The sequence below is a fragment of the Perca fluviatilis genome, chromosome 10 (assembly GCF_010015445.1).
Source record: "Perca fluviatilis chromosome 10, GENO_Pfluv_1.0, whole genome shotgun sequence".
NCBI classification, from domain to species: domain Eukaryota; kingdom Metazoa; phylum Chordata; class Actinopteri; order Perciformes; family Percidae; genus Perca; species Perca fluviatilis.
In genome coordinates, this window is record NC_053121.1 from 24,607,475 (window position 1) to 24,628,211 (window position 20,737).

Here is a 20,737-nt window from a genome sequence, read left to right on the forward strand (position 1 = left end):
TTTCAAATACATTTAATTCAAGTATAAAATAAAACCGTTAAATAAAAAGAGCTTTTTGTTCAGAGTTTGGTGGGAGTTTAGAGCATTGAAAGAGTGCGTTGGTTGACTGGCATGTTAGGTACTTTAGGTTGTTGTTCGTCCACGTCTTTAATGTTAATCTTTGGGTGATGGCGTACCGTGTGAGTTCTCAAGTTTGTGGTGTTTCCATAATACTTAACTTTCGCTTTGCAAAGCCTGCATATAGCATGATTCCTATCAAGTTTCCCAGGCTTCCCCAGAGCTCGAAGCACCAGGGCTAGGTCCCACTGGGGTGTGAGAGAGCGCACGGCGGGTTACTGTCGTCTGACCCCCTTCAAGAAACGCTTTACCAGGGGGTGCGCAAAAAACGTCCTCTCTCCATAGCCCTCATGGCAGGACGAGATGGCTGCAGCGTAGGCTTTGACTGTAGACGGAGTCAAATCATTATCCACTAATGTTTGGACATAAGTCAACAAGAGAGGCAGGGGACACGATATGGGGTCCGCTTCCTTCAGACCAACGCCCTGCGTAATACGCTGTAGTGGAAGGGGCTCTTGCGTTCTGGATGGTGCGCACCATGGCAAGGGGCAAGCCTAATTTCTGCAAGCGTTCCCGCTCAGCAGCCAGCCCCACACCCACTGGGTTATCACTGGGGGGTGAAATATCGCGCTGTCCAGCTGTGACAGAGCGTCCTCGCGCCACGGCAGTTGCCAGGGAGGACCCGCCAGCGGCTGAACCAGATTCTGGAACCGGGATGCGCTCGTGCGCTCCGGTGCCACTAGGATGACTGACAGACTCTCCTCCTGGATGCGTTCCAGGAGGTGAGGGATCAGAGGGACCGGGGGGAAAAGCGCATAGGAGGGTTCTGGGCCAGGGTTGGTGAGAGAAGGAGTCTACGCCGAGGGGTGGATTGTCCTGTGTGCTCAAGGAAAACCACAGGGGAACCCCGGTTGACAGGGTCTTGGGGTTTCCTCAATATGCCAGGTCTGACTGAAGAGAGGGAGGGATGGCCAGCATTCGTCACTTGTGGCGTATGGGGTCGACGCACTGGCGGAGAAACCACCTCTGGATTTTCCTCATGTGGAGGAGGCCGAGGGGAACCATCACGTGGGCCGCGGACATCATGCCCAGAAGACGCATTATGGACAGCGCTGACACCTCCGCGTGGTGCGTGACAGAAGAGAGATCAGCGCGTCTTGCCTTGGCGTTGACAGCCTGTCTCTCATAACAATCGAGTTTAGCACTACGCCCAGATAAACTATCGATTGTGTGGGCACCAGTGAGCTTTTCCTTCCAGTTTATACCTTTAAACCTAGTGTCTGCAGGTGCCGCAGAACTGCCATAGCGTGTAGCCCCGCCCTTTTCCCGAGAGGGAGCCGGGCTGCTGAGCAAATCATCCAGATAAAAGAGGACTCTGGACGCCTTTTCCCGCAATGTCTGGAGTGCCGTCTACATGCACTTGGAAATGGTGCGGGGGGCCACTGAGTACCCGAACGGCAGACGGTTGTACTGGAAATGGGCCCCTTGGAAAAAGAAGCGTATAAATTTCCTGTGCCTGGGAATGATTTGGATGTCAAAGTATGCGTCTTTCAGATCCACAAATGTAAACCATTCTCGGTGGCGCACGCATTCCAACACGTGTCTGACAGTCAGCATGTGGAATGGACGCTCCATGATAGAAAATCTTCACGACTGCGCATGCGCGAAGGGGATAAACCCAATAGCGTAGCCTTAGAGGGTGAAGCCTATAGGAAATAGAACCAAGGTTACAATGTAACCATTTCATTGCAGCAGTAAACAAGGAAGTAGGCTGCTCTTGTATTGATTTATGACAATTTTAAAATGAGGGGAGAACATTTCTCTTTGTTTAATTTCATCAAAAGTAAAGTTAGGTTTTGCTTTCTGCTTTCGACTCATTTAAAAAAAGACAGAAGAGAGCGATCTGCGTGAGTCAGCCCCACATTGAATTGCACGCTGCAATCCTTGTGTGTGTGTCGGGCGCGCGCACGAGAGAGAGAGAGAGAGAGAGAGAGAGAGAGAGAGAGAGAGAAGAGAGAGAGAGCGGCCGTACCCCTTAATGTTCTAATGCTGGGTTTTACCGGCAGCTTTTTACAATTGCAACTCCGCTACCGCTCTGCAAAAGTGAACTCAGAGTCAACTTTGGCGAACGGGCAGGGGATCTTCTATGCCAATTTAGGGGTCCAAGCCAGACTCATCTTCAAAGCCAGATGTATTATAAGACCAACCAGGTAAGTCTCCGTCTAGGCGTCTACTAGCTGCTGCTCTGCACTTGTGACCGATGTCGCGAGATAATGTTTACCTCGACGAGAAGTCTCATGACATTTTAATCTCACGAGATTTTCGTCGCACCTCTAGTAATTTAGAATTTACACTTTACAATAATATAATAATAACTATAATAAAATATAATGGCTATATGGCTTCCATCACTGAAGTCTCATCTCCAACTCAAGTAATGTTTGAGGCTATAAAAAGTGACCCTAACAGTGACACAATCAGCCAAAAACATGGACCCATAATCATGTAAATCTTCCTGGGTACTGTCACAGCCCTCAGCTAGGCTTCTTGATGATCTCATGGATTGATTTGTTTCATATCTCGTTTTTCCCTTTGGGTGAAGACTTGCTCATGTGACCCAATCATCTGAGCCAGGCTGAGATCACAGGAATAACATTACATAAATTCTGAACACCGAGCTGTCCGCTTTAAACCATCTCAGCAAGTAAGAGTGCACGAAAATTGTCAGAGCATGATAATTAACCTACAACAGCAGGAGTTTGAGTGGGTGAAAGAAATAATAGATAGATGACAGAAAAAGCAGAGAAAGAGAGATGTCTGGGTTGTGATTATGTGTTGGACTCACGTCTCCGAGCTCTCGGCTTCCAGCACAGATTGCACCGGCAGGTAACCTCTCTGCGGATGCTTGGTGAAATACTGCTTTGACCTAAACTTATTCTTCAGAGTCTTGGCAAAGTCCCTCATCTTCTCTCCCGAGGTTGTCTGGAGTTGTGATTTAGGAGGCGAGGGGTTGGTGGGGGTGGAGGAGGGGTGAGAGGTGAGAGGATTTTGACTTTAGATGACTAACTTATTGCTCCATCTGCTTACTCATTCAGTTTCTGCTGCTCTCTCTGCTTCCCTCCTTCATTTTTGCTCTCTCTCTGGCTCTGTTGTTTCCTGCTCTCGGTCTCTTACATAGTAAAAAATCTATGGGCGCCTGCCTGACTTAACATTGTAAAAAAAACTGTAGCTTGCTAATATAAAATATTGTCCAGTGGAAAAAATTCTTGTACAGCCCAGAATTGATTAGATATTAAATCTGGCACCATCTCAGTCCACTCCAGCTCTCCAGCTACAGCTACTCCCTTGGAATGAACTCAATTTCTGAGACTGTGCGTGCAATCGCCTAAGACTCTGGTTTTATTGGGGTTTAGTGCACAATGTGTGCTCCAAATAGCACTTTACTGTGTGTGTGTGCACTATGTGAGCCAAAAAGGATGTTACTGTTGAGTGGCACTCAATCTCTGCATACTATAGATTTGGATGAGGGAGTGTAAGCATAGCTAACAGTATACACTTAGAAAGGGGGCTAATCTAAGTCTGGCAGCAGGAATCAGGAGATAGTAGTATTTTTTTTTAGCACAGTTGAGTTTTATTTGTCCCTGGAGCATTGAATTTGTATTCTGTTAAAGCACTAGATAATGTTTGTCTTACTGGTGTGTAGTACTCCATGATGGGGTAGTGCAGCTTCTTTCCCTTGGTAGTGCGGCCGGTTAGAAAACATGTCTGGCAGATGTCCACATTGAACTGCTTCAGACTGCGATACCTGTCAAGATTGATATAACAGAGGCTGAACTGATGCAAGAGAACTGGGCAGAGTAGAGAGGTGTGTGTGTGTGTGTGTGTGTGTGTGTGTCTCCTCTTATTATTGTCATACATGGTATCTTAGTTCCAGCATCTCCAACAAGCCTTTATTTAGTGAGCAGAGGTTCTTATATATAATGAAAACACCAGCTGCCACTATTAAAAATTATTTCTTGGCTTCTCCTTTTGACTTTCAAAATGTCCCAACAAGTAATATTCCTATTGTTTAAAAATGTTTACTTTTTTGTATTCCTATTACCTATAAAACTTCTAAATTCACCCAGTTCTTTTAACATATTTCTTCTATTAAACCTGCAGGAAGTTGGGCGCCTGGGTGGCTCAGTTGGTAGAGCGGGCACCCATGTGTAGAGGTTTATTCCTCGATGCAGAGGCCCAGGGTTGAGGTCTGACCAGCTGCAATTTCCTGCATGTCTCCCCCCCTCTCTCTCTCCCATTTCATACTAGGCTGTCCTGGTGATTAATGCCAAAAAATCTATTTAAAAAAAAAAAAGTTGACCTTTATTTTACACACTGTCCACCCTTTATTATACCAAACGTGTTTTGGGGTTGTGTAGGTGCATATGTTCCTTCCTCATTTATAAAATTTATTTTTTCATGTAATGTTGCAAAGCCCACTGTGATCACTCTTATGTCCTTTTATGTCAGGTAAGCATGTTAGGTAGTGCCAACCTGAAGCCCTTGATGGGACACTGTTTGCAGACATAGCATTTGGCCTGGTGCTTGGTCGACTCTGCAGCAGCCACACGTTGGAGGACAGGCAGCCAAACCATTGACTGTGGCTCCAGGCTCATCCACTCCAGGAAGTGAGACACCTCAATTGCAGGTTTCCCTGGGGCCTGGAAAAGAAAAGGTGGGAGGGAGGAAAGAAGTGAGATTGTAAACAATCCAAATATAGACCAACAGCAGGGAAGGTACACAAAGTAATGAGATGAGAAGGTGTGCCTCCTTTCCAAAGGTGGTCCAGCAGTGAGCTACGTGAAACCAAAGAGAATACAAATGATAAAAGGAGGAAGAAGAGGGAGAAAGAAGATGCACTACACTGTGGGACATATTTTTTTTTTATGCAACTACTAAACAATTATAAAGCTAAAACACAGCAGGCATAACTTCTGTGTCTGCATGTATACTGTATGTGTGTTTGTGTGTCTGTATGCAGTCCATCTCTTCTGCAGACACCTTGTTCATAATTCCAAAAAGTGGGATAAAAAGGAAGTCAACCTAATAAAAGAATGACTCGCCAAGCGCTGAAAATCCGTGATGTGCTAAATTCTCATTAAGTCTGCATCAGAGATGCATTAAGAGGTTGATTTCCCTGGGGCTACCTTCACCGCTCAAGCAGAGTAGCATAATAAGTGTGTGTGTGTGTGTGTGTGTGTGTGTGTGTGTGTGTGTGTGTGTGTGTGTGTGTGTGTGCACACTGATCACACAGACAGTGAGGTGTACAGAGGTATAGAGTCTCCCGGGGATGAAGGAGCTCCTCTCTGGTAGTAAACTAGCCAGCTCTATGTGGGAGGTCAAATAGTAGCTCCTCACATACCGAACACCTGGAACTGGCACTGACTATGCTGAGCACGCCGCCGCATCTCAATGCATCACTCTGAGCAGATGGGATGCTTTAAACATCATTGGAAAAGTAAAGAAAAACATTCAGTATCCACTAAATGGCGTGTGTATGTGAATCAAAATATTAACGTACAACACTTTTCACGAAGTATAAAAAAATTTAATAATTGCTGAGTTATTCCCCAAGTTGAATTTGACCCAGGAACCTCTGCAAATACAGTCATATTGTTCTGTATAACCGCCGCATATTCTCTGGTATAAGTCAATCCATCTGCTCCTACTCCTGCCAGCAGAGTCAGAAAGTGAAGGTCTATGAGAGGTTTCAGCAACTGGTATACCTACATCCCCACAAACTGATAAACGGGCATTTCATCTACAACTAAATACCCTGACATGAAGCAAATAGAGAAAAGAATTGATTTTAATCAGCCATAGATGATGCAGCAAGCATGGACCAGAATATAGTGTGTATAATAAGGATCTGCCTCAAAAATGAGGGAATTAAAAGGCTTTGCATAGGCCACCTTCCAAAAAAGCTGTTACCTTCCCCAAACAACTCCTTAACCCCTTGACGCCTGAATTTATTCACAATTATATAAACAAAATATTATGTGTTTTTCTGGCTCCAAGCTGATGCTAAATTAAGTTGAGATTGTTAATTTGTCTATAGCATATGGAATAGATATAAATTTAGGTATGATGCAAATTAGCGACAACAGGCATTATGGTAAAATTCTTTACAAAATGGTAAAATTAATAAAAGACATTGTAGATTTCATTCATGTCACAAAGTTGTTAGAACTTCTAAACTGTAATTGACAAATACATGGATCTTGACAACGGAAAGAAAGAAAACACTCTCCTACTCCCTAACATTGACAGTAGTTTCTTTAGGGTTAGGGTTAGGGGTAGGGTTAGGGTTAATTTCGCTTCCGTGAACCGGATGTATCTCCCACTCCGACCGGTCCTACGAGAAACCAGTGCGTGCAAAAGGTTCCGAGGTATGTATCGCATGTAAACAAACCGGCATTGGGGGGAATACACACGCTATCTCGCCTGCAGTCGGAATGGAAGGGGTTTGATGCAAATTAGCGACAGTCGGCGTTAAGGGGCTAATTATCTGGTGTGCCAAATTGAATGTAACCAGGTAAAGTTCCTGCAACCTGCGCCAAACGTACAACTTCAGATGCATTTAGAACAAGCAGGGAGAAAAGACTAATGCTTCAATTCATGCTTTTAACATGTCTCCTCATCAGTTATTGCTCATGCACTACTGGACTCTGTGTCCACACTTCATCATATCAATATTCCAATAGATCATATTTTAAAAGTAACTTTCTCATTTAAACTTATTGGATTTCCACTGACTGTATTTCATGTATTTTAAAAGCAATGCAATGCAATATTAATGTGATGTAATGTTTGTGAGGCAACACTCTGAATATGTGTGGTGCAGTTGGGGCTTCTTTATGTTAAATAATTATGACCTCTCCATTTCCCCTGCTGATGTCAGTAAAACACAATGGGCTTCACATAGCTGACATAATATTTTGAAACTTGACTTTTGATGGAAATCAAGGGAAATGTTTGATTTTGCCATTTATTTTTTAAGTTTCTGACTTTATAATTCTGTTTCTGTATTTGTAATTTTGTCTTTGCATGGACAAGTTCTGTTCTGATTATGTCTATATGTGGTGATTTTGAATGTTTCTGATAAACTGAAGTGTTCCTATATGGGTTGAGAAAATTCTCAGATATACAAACAGTAATAGTAGAACACTGACAGGGAACATTGGGACACAAAAATCTGTAAGTAGTTGAATCTTGTGACTGAAATAAGACTAAATCAATGCCAGGACAGTGTGTATCTGATCAAATGGGGTGAGGTGAACTCACAACTTATTCCAGACAAATAATTCGTCAGCTCTTATTGTGCATACTATGTGTGTGCACGTGCGTAGCAAACATGCAGCAGTGTCTGTCTGTGAATGTGTTTAGGCGTGAGATGCACAGTGGTACTCACCACACGGAAGCAGCTGCGGACACTGGGCTCCACGTTGCTGCCCCCAAAAGCAGCGACTTCACCCAACTGACGGGGGATTTGGATGGCTTCATGGAGCAGCAGGCTGAGGTGACGCTGGTCTGTCAAACCTCCAGGACCAGACACCTGACGGAATAAATCTGCAAGCACCAGAAATACATCTAGTAATCCATCAATAATGCAGTAATTCATCTGATAACACACCAATGTGTGACAGCACTAATTGTACACTGTGTTTGAATGCATTAAAAAAATTGCAATTTGTATTATCATCACATCTGCATATATTTCTCCTAAACATCTAGATCTTCTGATTCATGTATTTATTGCTACAAGTTCTCAGCTTCTCAAAATGCAAATTTTGATTTTAATTACAAAGGCAGGCATCCACAATTTGAAAAGTTTGTCTGCAAAATAATGGCAAAACTTTAGTGCGAATATAAAAACTGTATGCTGTGTTTGACCATCAAACAGTTATCATCATCGATCATCAAATGTTTAACAATGAGCCACCAATTCCTGGCAACAGGGTTTACCTAACCTAGTTATGTAGAATAAAACTCACTTCAGTGACATATAGACAGAGACAGAATCAGTTTTAGTTGCCTGGCTGGTCTGCTTGGAGATGAAAGAGCTGCATAAGTGGAGTCTTGTCAGATTTTGAATGAGGCCTTTACCAAGCTATCTGGGACTCTGCCTGTCACTGAAGAGATGAATGTTGACAGGCGTGTGAGGTTGCTGCACAATGCATAAGTATAAGCATCCCATGTACCCTCCTCTCTGTGTACTTATTCAACCCTCCAGAGACAACACTTGTCTTTAACACCTGCATGGTAAACAGCCTCCTCCAAATAGTTCTCATAACCAGAGCCGAGGCACGTTTGACATTTTAAATGCTCACATTGAGCCGTTTGATAAAGATGAGTTTTGGACGTGGATATGTTTTATGAAGACACAGCCACGGTATATAGGCCTATTACATCTGAAACCTGCAATGTTGCAAACCCAGCAGTGACATAATAGTATTTCTGAAGTTGGCTGCACAAGCCACAAAGTATCTGAACACCCAATACCAAATTTGTTTGTAAGTTTTAGGTACAAAGTCCTCACTTAACAGGTAAACAGGGCTTTATTGGAGCATTAGTGGGTCAGTTATCTAATCACCTACTGAAATGGCCACCTTAAATAATTAAACCCCAGCCACGGATTTACAGCCACACTACCAGCTCTATGAGACTTTACTTAGCTAGATACTAGCATGCTCATAATAACAACGCTAACATAATGTTGTTTATCAGGTATAATGTTTACCATGGTCACCATCTTAGTTTAACTTGTTTGCATGCTAACATTTGCTAATTAGCACTACACACAAGTACAGATGATAAGAATGATAGTAGTTTTGCAGGTAGTTTGGTTGAAAACCAAAGTATGGACAAATGAAATCAAGGCTATAGTTTTTGACCAAAGTGGTGGACCGACTGACCAATATTGCCATCCCTCCCTAGCCACATCGCTAAAAAATTACAAAAGTGAGGTTTATTGAGTTTGTAAGAGGAAACAAGCGTAGTTAGTGTACACTTTGTAAGCTCAGTTTTCACTAAATTATTTCAGCGTGGAGTTAAGTTTGCTTGATCATTCACCACCTCTTAGACATATAAAAACGTAATGTACAGCTATTTAAGTGCTGCAAATATATACTTAAGCCACACTGCTACTGTATGGACTTGAAAAACTATCCTTGAAATATATTCGAAAACTTGTTTTGGTGGATAATTTTGGAGGACTGAAAAACTATGTTTTTCTAATGAGAAAATTAGAAGCAGAAGCCAGTGAAAGCCATAAGAAGTGCATTTGTCAAATTAGGTGTAAAAGCTTTACATTTTGATGTTAAATAAAAGCCCCTAGACTAGAGATGCACCGACTGACCATCCGGTGACCGGAATTGGCCGATTTTCACGTCATCGGTCAGCCGGTCAGTCTGACATATGCTGATTTTATGCCGGTCAAATTCACTCGGGTGCCGCATGATTTACATTGCGCAACATCAGCACCACACGTGCACATGCAGGGTTTCTGCTAATATGCATGTAGCAGCGGCGCTCAATCAGCTGTTTATGAACTGTCATAAAGTCATAATTATACACAGCTCTGCAGAGCAGTCTGCTCTACTGATCTCAGGCGAACGGTCAGCCGCTCTCTCTCTCTCCCCTCTGAGGCTGAAAAACTGGAACATGAAAACCGCACTAACACGGGTCCTGTGAAATATGACAACTACAGTTTATTGGAAAATAGCGTTGGGCACCATGACTTTGATGAATGTACCATTTATCAAAGCCCAGATGAGACAAGAAGCTAACGTTAGCGAACGCTGTGGTCCCTCTGCCTCTGACGCCCCGCTGGCCGCTGTAGGAGACGCAAAAAAAAAAGAAAAAAGAAAAAAGAGATGCTGTATTCCTCCGACACGCTGTATTAAGTAAAGTTATTCGCTGTCGGCGCCAAAATTAATAGCAGTCAATGGAATGCTAACAGGAGGTGATGGCTTGGTAGCATCAAAATGGCGCCATAGGAGCTACGCGTTCCGGGGAGAGGCTTACCCCCTTGGTTGATAGCAACAGTAGAGTTCATATTTATGCACAATGACACATAAAGCAAACTTGCTAAAAAAGGAACTACACGCTGTTTTCAGGTAACGTTACTTTTGACGTTCAAACAGGCCTGTGTGTGTGTGTTTTTTAGAAATATCTTTAAATTGCAAGGCTATATTTATTTTATTTTTACTGTATATATAATTGTATTGCCATTACCGGTTTTCCCTGTTTTCATACATACAGAAGTTTAGTTTGCTAAATATATCACATTTTTTAGTTGAATATTGGATGTGAAAACAAGGAAATGGTTCTTCCATAACATTGCATTTTAGATGTGTGTGAATTTCCCACACCAGGAGTAATTTATATAGTTTTATTTTATAGAGATCGATCATTCATTCAAAAAATGTTCTATGTAAAATGTAAAATTTTCTATTAAAGAAAAGATAGAAAATAAATATTTGTGTGTGCTGTAAAATGGTTAGAAAAAATTTAAATCGGAATCGGCTAAAATCGGTATTGGTTGGTCAAACTCAATGAAAAATCGGAATCAGCCTAGAAACCTGTAATCCGTGCATCTCTACCCTAAACCTAACTCAAGATTTAGTATCAAAAATGACTGGTACCACAAAGTCAAGCAAATATTCCTTTTTCTCAAGCCAAGACTGGTGATGATGGAATAAACACCCACCATCTGTATCTCAAAGTGGCTTGATGCAAATGCTTCAGATTTATTTGCAAATATTATGTGATGTCTGGAGTTGGCAAAAAAACGGGATCAGTCAGTGAAATTACAGAGTGTTAAGGCAACCACATGTCTACCTGAAACCAGAAAAAGAGGGCTCACTCACCTCAGGGACCAGTCAATTGAAGGCTGTTATCGCTCATTCTTTAAGAGCTGACACAGATGGTGTGCCAGGCATGAATAATCCTGGCATGGGTTTGGCAGTGCTGTCTCTGATCTTGTATCAACTACAAGCTGTTCAAGGTCCAGCTATCAAACGCTCACTTTTCATTTTTATCTATGTTCACATGATGACTTGTAAACTTGGGTTACAATAGAACAGTAAAACATATCTCATGTAACCAAAAAAGGCGTGGTGCCTTGGCTCTTTGCTAGTTGATTTGTGACAAAAAATGGGAGTGGGAGCCATAGAAAGAGAGTGTGCATGAATGTGTCTTTGGCAAGCAATCCTTTTAAGGCCCCCGGTGTACTTTGTAGAAGTAAAGAGAGCTTTCTCCATTATAGCAGCAGACTCATTTCCTCCATTAGACTAAGTGGATGTCTTTATGAAATACTGGCAATCAGGGCTGTTTTGTTTTGGCTCATTGTTTGCAGTTGAGGAGATGCATTAGGCACATGAGCGGGCATCCGACTCACATTTGTACTTCTCTTGGACGTCTGCATTGCACAAGCTCACCAATCCCATCTTGAAGCTGAGAACTCGCATTTTGCCATTACGAGCACTAGTGGAAAGAAAGAGAAGAAGAATAACAAAAAAGTTGTAAAGTTACAATTTATGAACAGTGAATGATCTCAAATCATGGCTGCAGTAATACATTCATATATTGGCTGAGCCCTTCTGGGAGGGATAAAGTGTGGAGGAATTACTTGGGTCAAAGCAGTACAGTACAGATCAGTGCAACAGTGTGAAATTGTATTAGAGCTCATCTAGAGCACCTGAAGGCACTCCAGGGATTTGAAGAAGTTGTGTCAATGGGTTTATGGCCAAAAGAGCAATAATAAGCTCGCAAAGCCATTTACTGTACAGACAAACACGGGCATGCATACTGCATAAACACACAATTACATACACATATCCAGTATTTGTGAGGGTGTATAGCTACAGACACAGCACCCCTGCTTTTCTCTGCTCCTCTTTATAGTCATCAGATTTACCTATCATATAAACAATAATATAGTGAGAGTAAATGGGGGATTGGGGGAGAGTTCTAGCCCGACCAGGCACCTCTCTTTAACCTGCCGCTCTTAGTCATGCTATTATAATTCTAGACTCCCGGGGAAGTTCCTTCCTTCTTATGACACAATGAGCTGCTCTCTCAGCTCTCTTCTCTTTTCTTTTGTTTCCTTTGATGTGCATCCTGTCCTAGAAATGCTTGTTACTAACCTAGCTCTGGGGAGTTTACTTCCCGGAGTCCTTATGTTTCTTCTTCGCCCAGAACATCACCTCGGATTAGGGTGACACCAAGATCTGGGTCTTGGGTGCAGCTGTCGCTGTGGACCGGCTACACCCTGCTACGCTCTGCGATTCCCTGCAATGTCCGGGTACGTCCTGCTGCGTCCTGTCGCGTCCACTGCGTCCACCCATGCTGTGCTGTGCCACGCTACATCCCGTAACGCCCTGCTGTGCCCGGCTATGACATGAACTACTACGACTAACATTGTAGTCAATGTTCCATTATCTCTATTGTGACTATTACGCCATTGTTCATCATAACCCCAACCGGCACGTCAGACACCGCCTACCAAGAGTCTGGGTACTCTTAATCTTAATCTGTACCTACTTTATCTGTAAAGTGTCTCGAGATAACTGTTGTTATGATTTGATACTATAAATAAAATTGAATTGAAGATCAGAGGTGCTGTCCCCAGATGAATAAATAGAATAATGATCAATAGCCAGTGAGATGGACTCTGTTGTGACCTGACCTGAGCCTTAAAGGGTTGCATTAGTTTTTTTTCTGCTTAAATTAAGACACACAAACACACCGTCACCGTTCATGTTGAGATTTCACAACTCCAGTGCCAACACATCCTGGAAGAATTTACTGTGGAGCTGAGAAGCATTGGCAGAAACCACAGGCTTATTGAATTAACATTTGAATCATTAAGTGAGAAATCAAGGAAATATTCATCAGAGAACGTCAGATCAATGAAGTATAAAATTGAATCAAAGAGTGAGTTAATTTTCCAGAGCTGGGATGTTGTAGAAAGTAGGGACATTTTTTAATCTGCCGATAGGTCAAACTACAAGGAAGTGAAACGTTATTTAGGCAAGGCCACTAGAGTCACATGAAGAAACACGAGACGTGATAAGGAGACCATTTCTGTTTTTGTCCCTGTTAGATTCAGAGCTGGAGTTGGTCGAGAGGAGCTCGAGAGCACAGGGGGGCGACTGGCTGTCAGCACCTTTCACACATATTTTCTGCTGTGTGTCGCATTACATCTTCAATATCCCCAGTGCTGCTCCTCAGGGGACATGTCACTCCTGTACACCCTCCTAGTGTGACACGCCTTTGGAGGCCACACACACACACACACACACACAAGTGGACACACAAACATACGCACATCTCATTCAGACTCACTGCTGCTATTTATTGGAAAACAAAAAGCAATTACTGAAATTTATGCAGAGGGTAAAGTCTCTGATTGTCTCTCATTAGCAGCCAGTAGTAAAGAGCTCCCGACCGAATTTACAGCACTCGTGGGGTTGTTCCTGTATCACTGCCTCTGTGCTCCGTGTTTTCTCTTTGGAGATGGCACCAAATAGTCAATCAGGAGCAAAGATGGGGTGAAAGTTGGTGTGAAAGAGGATTTGTTTCTGCTGTGTCTCAGAAGGGATGCTTGGCTCTCTGCCTGGACATTGTTATTGTAGCTTTAGCCACACTGTGGCTCTTTATAGATGTCTGTACAACAAGCCATTAAACCACTTACATCAATCTGCAGACAGGCTGCACTAGGACTGTGAGGAATAGTTAAATATAGTTTATACTGTTTGTAGTGGCGTGAGATTACACATAGTTAATCTCTGTATGTGATGTTTATTTAGTTCCATTATTTTTGGTACTACCGTTGACTCAAATGACCTGGTGTAATGTGAAAGGGTCCACAGTCCAGATTTACAATGTCAGTTGCATGTAAAGTGACAAAAGCACTGATGGAGAGCAGGTGAACTCCATTCAATTCTTCTCAACTGTTGCTATAATACGATAAGACTAAATATGAGCATTACAAGACCGAGATGAGGTGTCACTTAAAAGAATGCTGCACCAATTTAGCATTGCACGCACATTGTCACCTCACAATGGACAGTAAAAAAAAAAAGGAACGAAATTGGCGCAACCAGAAACATCGTCTTTTGTTTTTTGTATTCCATGCATTCTTCTTCCTTGTAAATTGAGTGAGTGAGTGAGAGTGAGTGTCTTATCTAATGTAGCCTCGTGCTGTTAGCCTCAAGCAGAGATGAAGAGCGGGCAACAGAGGTCTGGTGAGCTCACTTCTTTCTAACTCCACACACAGATTTTTTACATTTTAAAATTTGAAGTCTTCAACCCCAACTAATGGTGACATTACTTGAGGCAACTTAACCATCTAGACTTACAAAAGACTTTATACAACTTTTTTTTGTTTTTACCTTTTCAGGAGAACACTCTAAGACCTGTAAACAGACTTTGATGTGCAAAAATGTCTCAGCTAACCTTTAAGTAGCCCTCCAGGTCAGTGATCAGTAGAATAATCATCTTGGATGACAGCTTAACAATCAGCTTATATCTCATCATTTCGATTTGTTTTGCCTGCACATAAGCTGTTTTACTTATTTACTTAATTATATATAAATATATTGTATAATAGATTTCAACCCAAGTAGGTTTTAATAAATACATACAAATAATATGTACACCCTAGCTTACCCACCTGTCGTAGACGTTGAGCAGCCAGTTGAGACACATGTCGACACAAAGTGGAATGTTGACCAGGATGGACCTCTCCTCCTCCAACCTCTCATACAGAGCCGTCAGGCCGTGGATCATCTCCACCACGTCCATCACATGCTCCCCCTGCTGCAGCACCTGCTCCCGAAACACCTCCCCAAGGCTACTCAGTGCCACTAAATCCACTAAAAACACACATAGATACATATTGAGGAACACAGATACCTGGAAAAACACTTTCATTGTGACCATGTGCAGTGGAGGAACACTTATTTAGATCTTTTACTTAAAGGTCCCATGGCATGAAAATTTCACTTTATGAGGTTTTTTAACATTAATATGCGTTCCCCCAGCCTGCCTATGGTCCCCAATTGGCTTAAAATGGTGATAGGTGTAAACCGAGCCCCGAGTATCCTGCTCAGATGAGCCGTTCTGGAATTTTGCTTGTTATGAGGTCATAACAAGCAAGGTTACCTCCCCTTTCTCTGCTTTGCCCGCCCAGAGAATTTGGCCAACCCATGGGAGAGAGACATAAATTCAGCCTTGGTGCAGAATTACAGCCACTAGAGCCAGTCCCACAATGAGCTTTCCTTAGAATGTGCTATTTCTGTGTCTGTAGCTTTAAATGCTATTGAGGAGGAGAGGGGCAAGGTGGAGGGTGGGGGTGTGGCCTTGAACAACTGCCACTTTGCTTGTTTGCAAGCCATGATGTCTCTCTTTCTCATGGGCGGGCCAAATGCTAAAGTAACTCAAGTTATCAAAAAATGTAGTGGAGTAAAAAGTACAAGTAACTCAAAATTGTACTGTACTGTATTGAGTAAATGTACTTAAATGTGTTACATTCCACCACTGACCATGTGTATGTACTGTATGTTTTTGATGTGACATTTTTTACATTTCTATATGGTTGGAAATCAAGTAAACTGATTATTAGTTTAAAAGCATGTACACAGGCATGCATGTACACATGCTGGAGCTTATCACCTATGTCAATATGCACTTTAACCTTTGAAGACATAAACACAGACACAGAGCAGGATCATCATCCTCATCTCAGCATATGAGAGCACAGATGATAGCACATTCACCCTTTTTGCCTACCAGATGTTTCAAGAGCAGTGACACAAATTTGATTTTGCTCTTCTAAACTAATTTGATGGTCCATCCCTAGGAGTGAAGCTAAAAGGATGTCTGTGGATGCCAGGTATAATTGGATAGAAAGATAATGAGGTCGAACAGAAAGAGGGGACAACAAGAGTATTCTCAGGGTTGTGAGGGAATCACCAAAAAATGTATTTCTGATGGGCTCTTATGCAGCACTGCTCAATCATTCACAAAGTGTGCAGAGAGAGAGAGTGAGAGTTCTGTTATCAAGGCAGCCTGGCAATTAAATCCTGTAACGATATCAACTAGTAGGGTAAGATAAGAGAGTGGGCAAGAGAAAGAAAGACGGAGAGTCATTGAAAGAGGTTTTTCACAGTAGTTTGAGGATGCTGAGTTTTTAATTACAGCAACTTGGGACGTGGCGGTGATCAAGGGTTGGAGGAAGGTTGCAAGAGAAGGGAGGGGGGTGAGTAAGGAAGGGTGCGAAATTGGCCACAGTCAGTGGGAGTTAGAGCACTGCAGATGATGGAAGATGGACGAGAGCATGTGTCGTGAGAGCATGAAGAGGGAGAAAAAAAGGCCAAGTTTGAGGTAGTGAAAAACCGAGAGCACAGAATGTGAGGCATAAAGAAACATCATGAAGAGAAGCATTGGAAAAATCAGCAATAGTTAGAATAATGGGCAGAAAGTGAGAGGGTCTGGCCCAAGTAGGATACAACAAGTGCTGTGAACATGAAGGGGCACACATTCATGCCTCAATCATGTGGCAAACACTAATTGCCTTCACTTGTGTAAGTTGAATGGACCAATTAATAGCTCTAATTACCACACACACCAACGATCTATGCTGTGGTGAAAATGAGGAAAGAGTCCGGTGGTTGAGTGGTTTCTAGTGGCTCTTGAGTTTAACAATACTTTTGATTTCTGGCTTTTAAAGCCAAGTAGTGTAGAGATGACTCCTTCGACAACTGAATAAAGAAATGTGTCACAGCTAATCGTTATATCTCATTCTCGAAGCGAGCATGTCATAGTGGATTACTGATGGTGCAGGATATCAGTATATCACATTAGCCATCCCAGCCTTGCAGGCAGGAAATACCATTGATGACATACTTTACGTACATCTCAGAGCCTTCTGAACTCGCCGCAGCTTCATGGCTGTTCTGTATGCTGAGAACTTGATGTTGTTCAGATCCGCTAATAGAGGGAAAGAGAAAGAGATTTGAGTAAATGAAAAGATGAAGGATAACAAACCCGTCCTGCGCCACTACACCCTGCTGTCAAGAAATTAGACAGCACATATCTCTCCTCATAGTTATCACGCCATTGCAGAAGTCATAAGTAACATTATATGTGTATGCGCGCATGCGTTTGTCTAGCTGTGCATGTGTACGCGACAGTGTGCCCGTCTCCCTTAAAAGCTCTCCGTGTCAGATCAGATTAAAAGCAAAACACATGATGTCGTTTAATCACAATTAATTAAGGGCTAAGCAAAAAGCAATAACAGCGCTGGCAAATTGGGCCTTGTAGGTTAATGACAGTAGAGATGTAGTCCCTAAGGTGTTTGACATTCAGGGCCCCTAATGAGCTGTGTGACAGGGCGTTCAAAGCAGAAGCCCAGTGTTGCCGTGCTGCTGGTGCTGCTGCAGCCCAGTGGGTTGTCCTGGGCCAATGAGCACGACTCAGAGGGTGCTTTAATTGTCACCTTACTTACCCAGTGCTTGATACAGTTCTGTCATCTTTGGATGGTCCCAGCACGTTGTCTGGGCCTGATGGCTGGGGGAAGACAGAAAAATTAAACAAAAGGCGGAAGAATTCGGGAAGGAGGCACAAATGGGGGTACATTTTCAGGCCAAAAGGATCAAGGTAGAATTGGGAGTACAAATGAACCAAGGGAAGCAGAGACAGGTAGGTGAGGCAGATGGTAAAAGAAAGGAGATCAAAGGGTAGTAAGTGAGAGAGAAAGACAAAAATGAGAGGGCAGGATAGGGGGACATTGTTTACAGGAGATTTCAGGCCTGTGAAGACATACGTCAAACATGATTCAGGTTCAGGCATCAAAGTTACACGCTTTGTTGGAGATATACTGACGGTAACTTTAAGGCTTCACTCAGGGACACCACATGATATCTCAACCCATAGACACATCAAAAACTTACATTTACACTACTTTCTTATTCCACTACTAGCTCTATGGGCACATTCAGAAAATAAGATCCAATAAAAAATGACAAATGCAGCAAAATAAATGAGAAACAAGCCCTAAGCAGAAAGTCTGCCACGACCCAGGGGCCTTTCAGGGCCTTCATCGTTTTACCTGTGTGAGCGCTCATTGATTGGTACCCAATAAAGTGCTACTCAGATACTACTCCCACCATCATTGGTACAGTAATATAGCCCATTAAGAATTGACTAGCAGACTAAAACATGACCCACGAGGTTCTGCTGCTCATGATTAAAGTGATGGTTCGGAGTAATTTCACCCTAGGGTCCTTTGCACCATGACCTCGAGCCAAACACACACCCCCAGAAGCTTTTTTCATCTGGGTCTAACATTGGGAGCGTTAGCGTAGAGTAGCGTTATCAGCTGACTAGCTTAGCGCAGGGGCTAATGGACCCACGTTTGTATCTCGTAAATGACCCCACTAATAATGCCCGAAATGATACCAAACTTCTACACTAGTACAAATAGGTTATGTACTCATAAAACAATGGATTGGAAAGTTTGTAAGTACACCAGAAGTTTATGTAAATAACACTTGCCTGCTGGCTTCTGCTCTCTGCTGTTGTTGTTGCTGCTGTAAGACGAGTGCTTAGGGACATCTACAAATTACAACACCGAAAAGAGATGCAACAAAAATATTTTTTAATTAAACTTTTTTTTTTAAGTAAGTGCTGTAGTATAACTAGCAGGAGACAAGTAATAATTGAGGTAAGTTTGGAGACATTACCTTATTTAATCATTAAATTAATAAATATTTTTGTTGTATCTCTTTTCGGTGTAGTAATTTGTAGACGCCCTAAGCACTCGTCTAACTGCAGGTAGCAGCAGCAGCAGCAGCAGCAGCAACAGAGAGCAGAAGAGAGCAGGCAAGTGTTCATAAACTTCAAGTGTTCATAAACTTCTGTTGTACTTACAAACTTTCCAATCCATCGTTTTATGAGTACATAACCTATTTGTACTAGTGTAGTGTAGCGTTTGGTATCATTCGGAGCGTATTAGACCGATACAAACGTGGGTCCATTAGCCTCTGCGCTAAGCTATTCAGCTGATAATGCTACTCTATGCTAACTCTCCCAATGTTAGACCCAGGTGAAAAAAGCTTCTGGGGGGGTGTTTGGCTCGAGGTCATGGTGCAAAGGACCCTAGGGTGAAATTACTCCGAACCATCACTTTAAGAAAATAAATTCTCATAGTCTGCACAAACGCTTGCACAGTTACAAACCTGCACGCACAAAGATACCACCTCTAGGCATAAACACACGCCCACACACGCCCACACACACACACGCCCACACACACACACGCACGCCCACACACACACACACACACACACACACACACACACACACACACACACACACACACACACACACACACACACACACACACACACACACACGACTGAACGCATGGACTTAAAAAAAAATACAGGCTGTCCAAAGGCTGAGAGGCTGAGTTCATGCCATGCAGCTTCCTAGTTGTGAAAGCCGTATATTAGCTTTCACTTACAATCTTTAATGCATGTCTCCTCAGTAATCATAAACATGTCTTCTATATTTTGGGTGTCTTTGTTTGCCATTTCTTCAGATATAACAACATTTTATGTTAGGTATGGCATTGTGACGTTTTTAATATATGCAGAAAACGTTTTCACACAGCAAATAAAATAAAAAATATATAAAATACATACACACACCATGCAGGGCAAAAACACATGCAACCATAAGCTGCACACTTCACTGGTTATTATTGTGTCCTGAGTTAGACACTGTTTACTGTGTACATCTCCTGTTTTCTCTAATTGTTCACATATAAAATCTACTATGAACAGAGACTGCTGTTTTTCCAATACTATTATACATTCTTTTTACTTTGATTTAAGTGCTTATATTATGCTTTTTGGCTTTTTCCCTTCCCTTTATTGTGTTATATATCTTTTTGTGCACGTTATAGGTTTACAAAGTGAAAAAGCCCAAAGTCCACCCCAAAGGGACTTACCATCTCCAACAGAAAACACTGTTCACAAACTGTTCCAAACAGCTCTATTATAGTCCAGCCTTTACTTCTGTGACGAACGTGCGGCGTCACACCATGGGCGTCACACACGTTATAATGCTCGCCTAGCTGCTAGCATACCTAGCCCTCATACCTATGCCTCATACCAAAGAACTTCTAATATATCAAGAAGTGCCACTCCCTCGTTACTTCCGGGTTCTGAACTGGTTGCAGTTCCACCAGAGTTCCATATAGGGGGCGCTCACAGGCCAATGCAGAATGAATGGGGCTCTATGGAGCTATTCCCCTCAAAACCCACTTTTCTCAGGATATCATTTTTTGTCTAGTAATTTGAATGTTGCATTCGAAAGGGGAGGCTAAAAAAATACACACTGCTGTGTGTTAGATTTTTTTAAAGTAACTTTTTTGTTCTAAAAGCCCTTTAAAATGTCAATGACGTCATACGCATATACGGCCAGAGATACTGCTTTTTACGGCAAGCTCTGAGTCACTTCCTTTGTTCTCTCGAGGCATCGACAACACAGCTGACAGGTAAGGCTCTCCCTGTTAATACATGTGCTAGAAAGAGGGTTGCTAATGTTTTAAAGACCACACGAAATA

The 20,737-nt window shown here is 42.5% G+C and overlaps 1 protein-coding gene across 5 annotated transcripts in view; it reads right to left on the reverse strand.

Moving 5' to 3' along the window:
- The window catches only part of drp2 (dystrophin related protein 2), a 206,951-nt gene that overhangs the window by 24,512 nt on the left and 161,702 nt on the right, over positions 1 to 20,737 (reverse strand). For 4 of the 5 annotated variants that reach the window (XM_039813153.1, XM_039813149.1, XM_039813150.1 and 1 more), the window contains 8 exons: positions 17,612 to 17,673; positions 17,020 to 17,094; positions 14,777 to 14,978; positions 11,498 to 11,583; positions 7,508 to 7,665; positions 4,591 to 4,757; positions 3,751 to 3,862; positions 2,903 to 3,039 (listed from right to left, as the gene is read on the reverse strand). In XM_039813153.1, coding sequence (XP_039669087.1) covers positions 2,903 to 3,039; positions 3,751 to 3,862; positions 4,591 to 4,757; positions 7,508 to 7,665; positions 11,498 to 11,583; positions 14,777 to 14,978; positions 17,020 to 17,094; positions 17,612 to 17,673 — 999 coding nt within the window. Of the gene's footprint in view, positions 1 to 2,898; positions 3,040 to 3,750; positions 3,863 to 4,590; positions 4,758 to 7,507; positions 7,666 to 11,497; positions 11,584 to 14,776; positions 14,979 to 17,019; positions 17,095 to 17,611; positions 17,674 to 20,737 lie in introns of those variants that run through there. The other variant, XM_039813154.1, reaches the window with a different exon arrangement.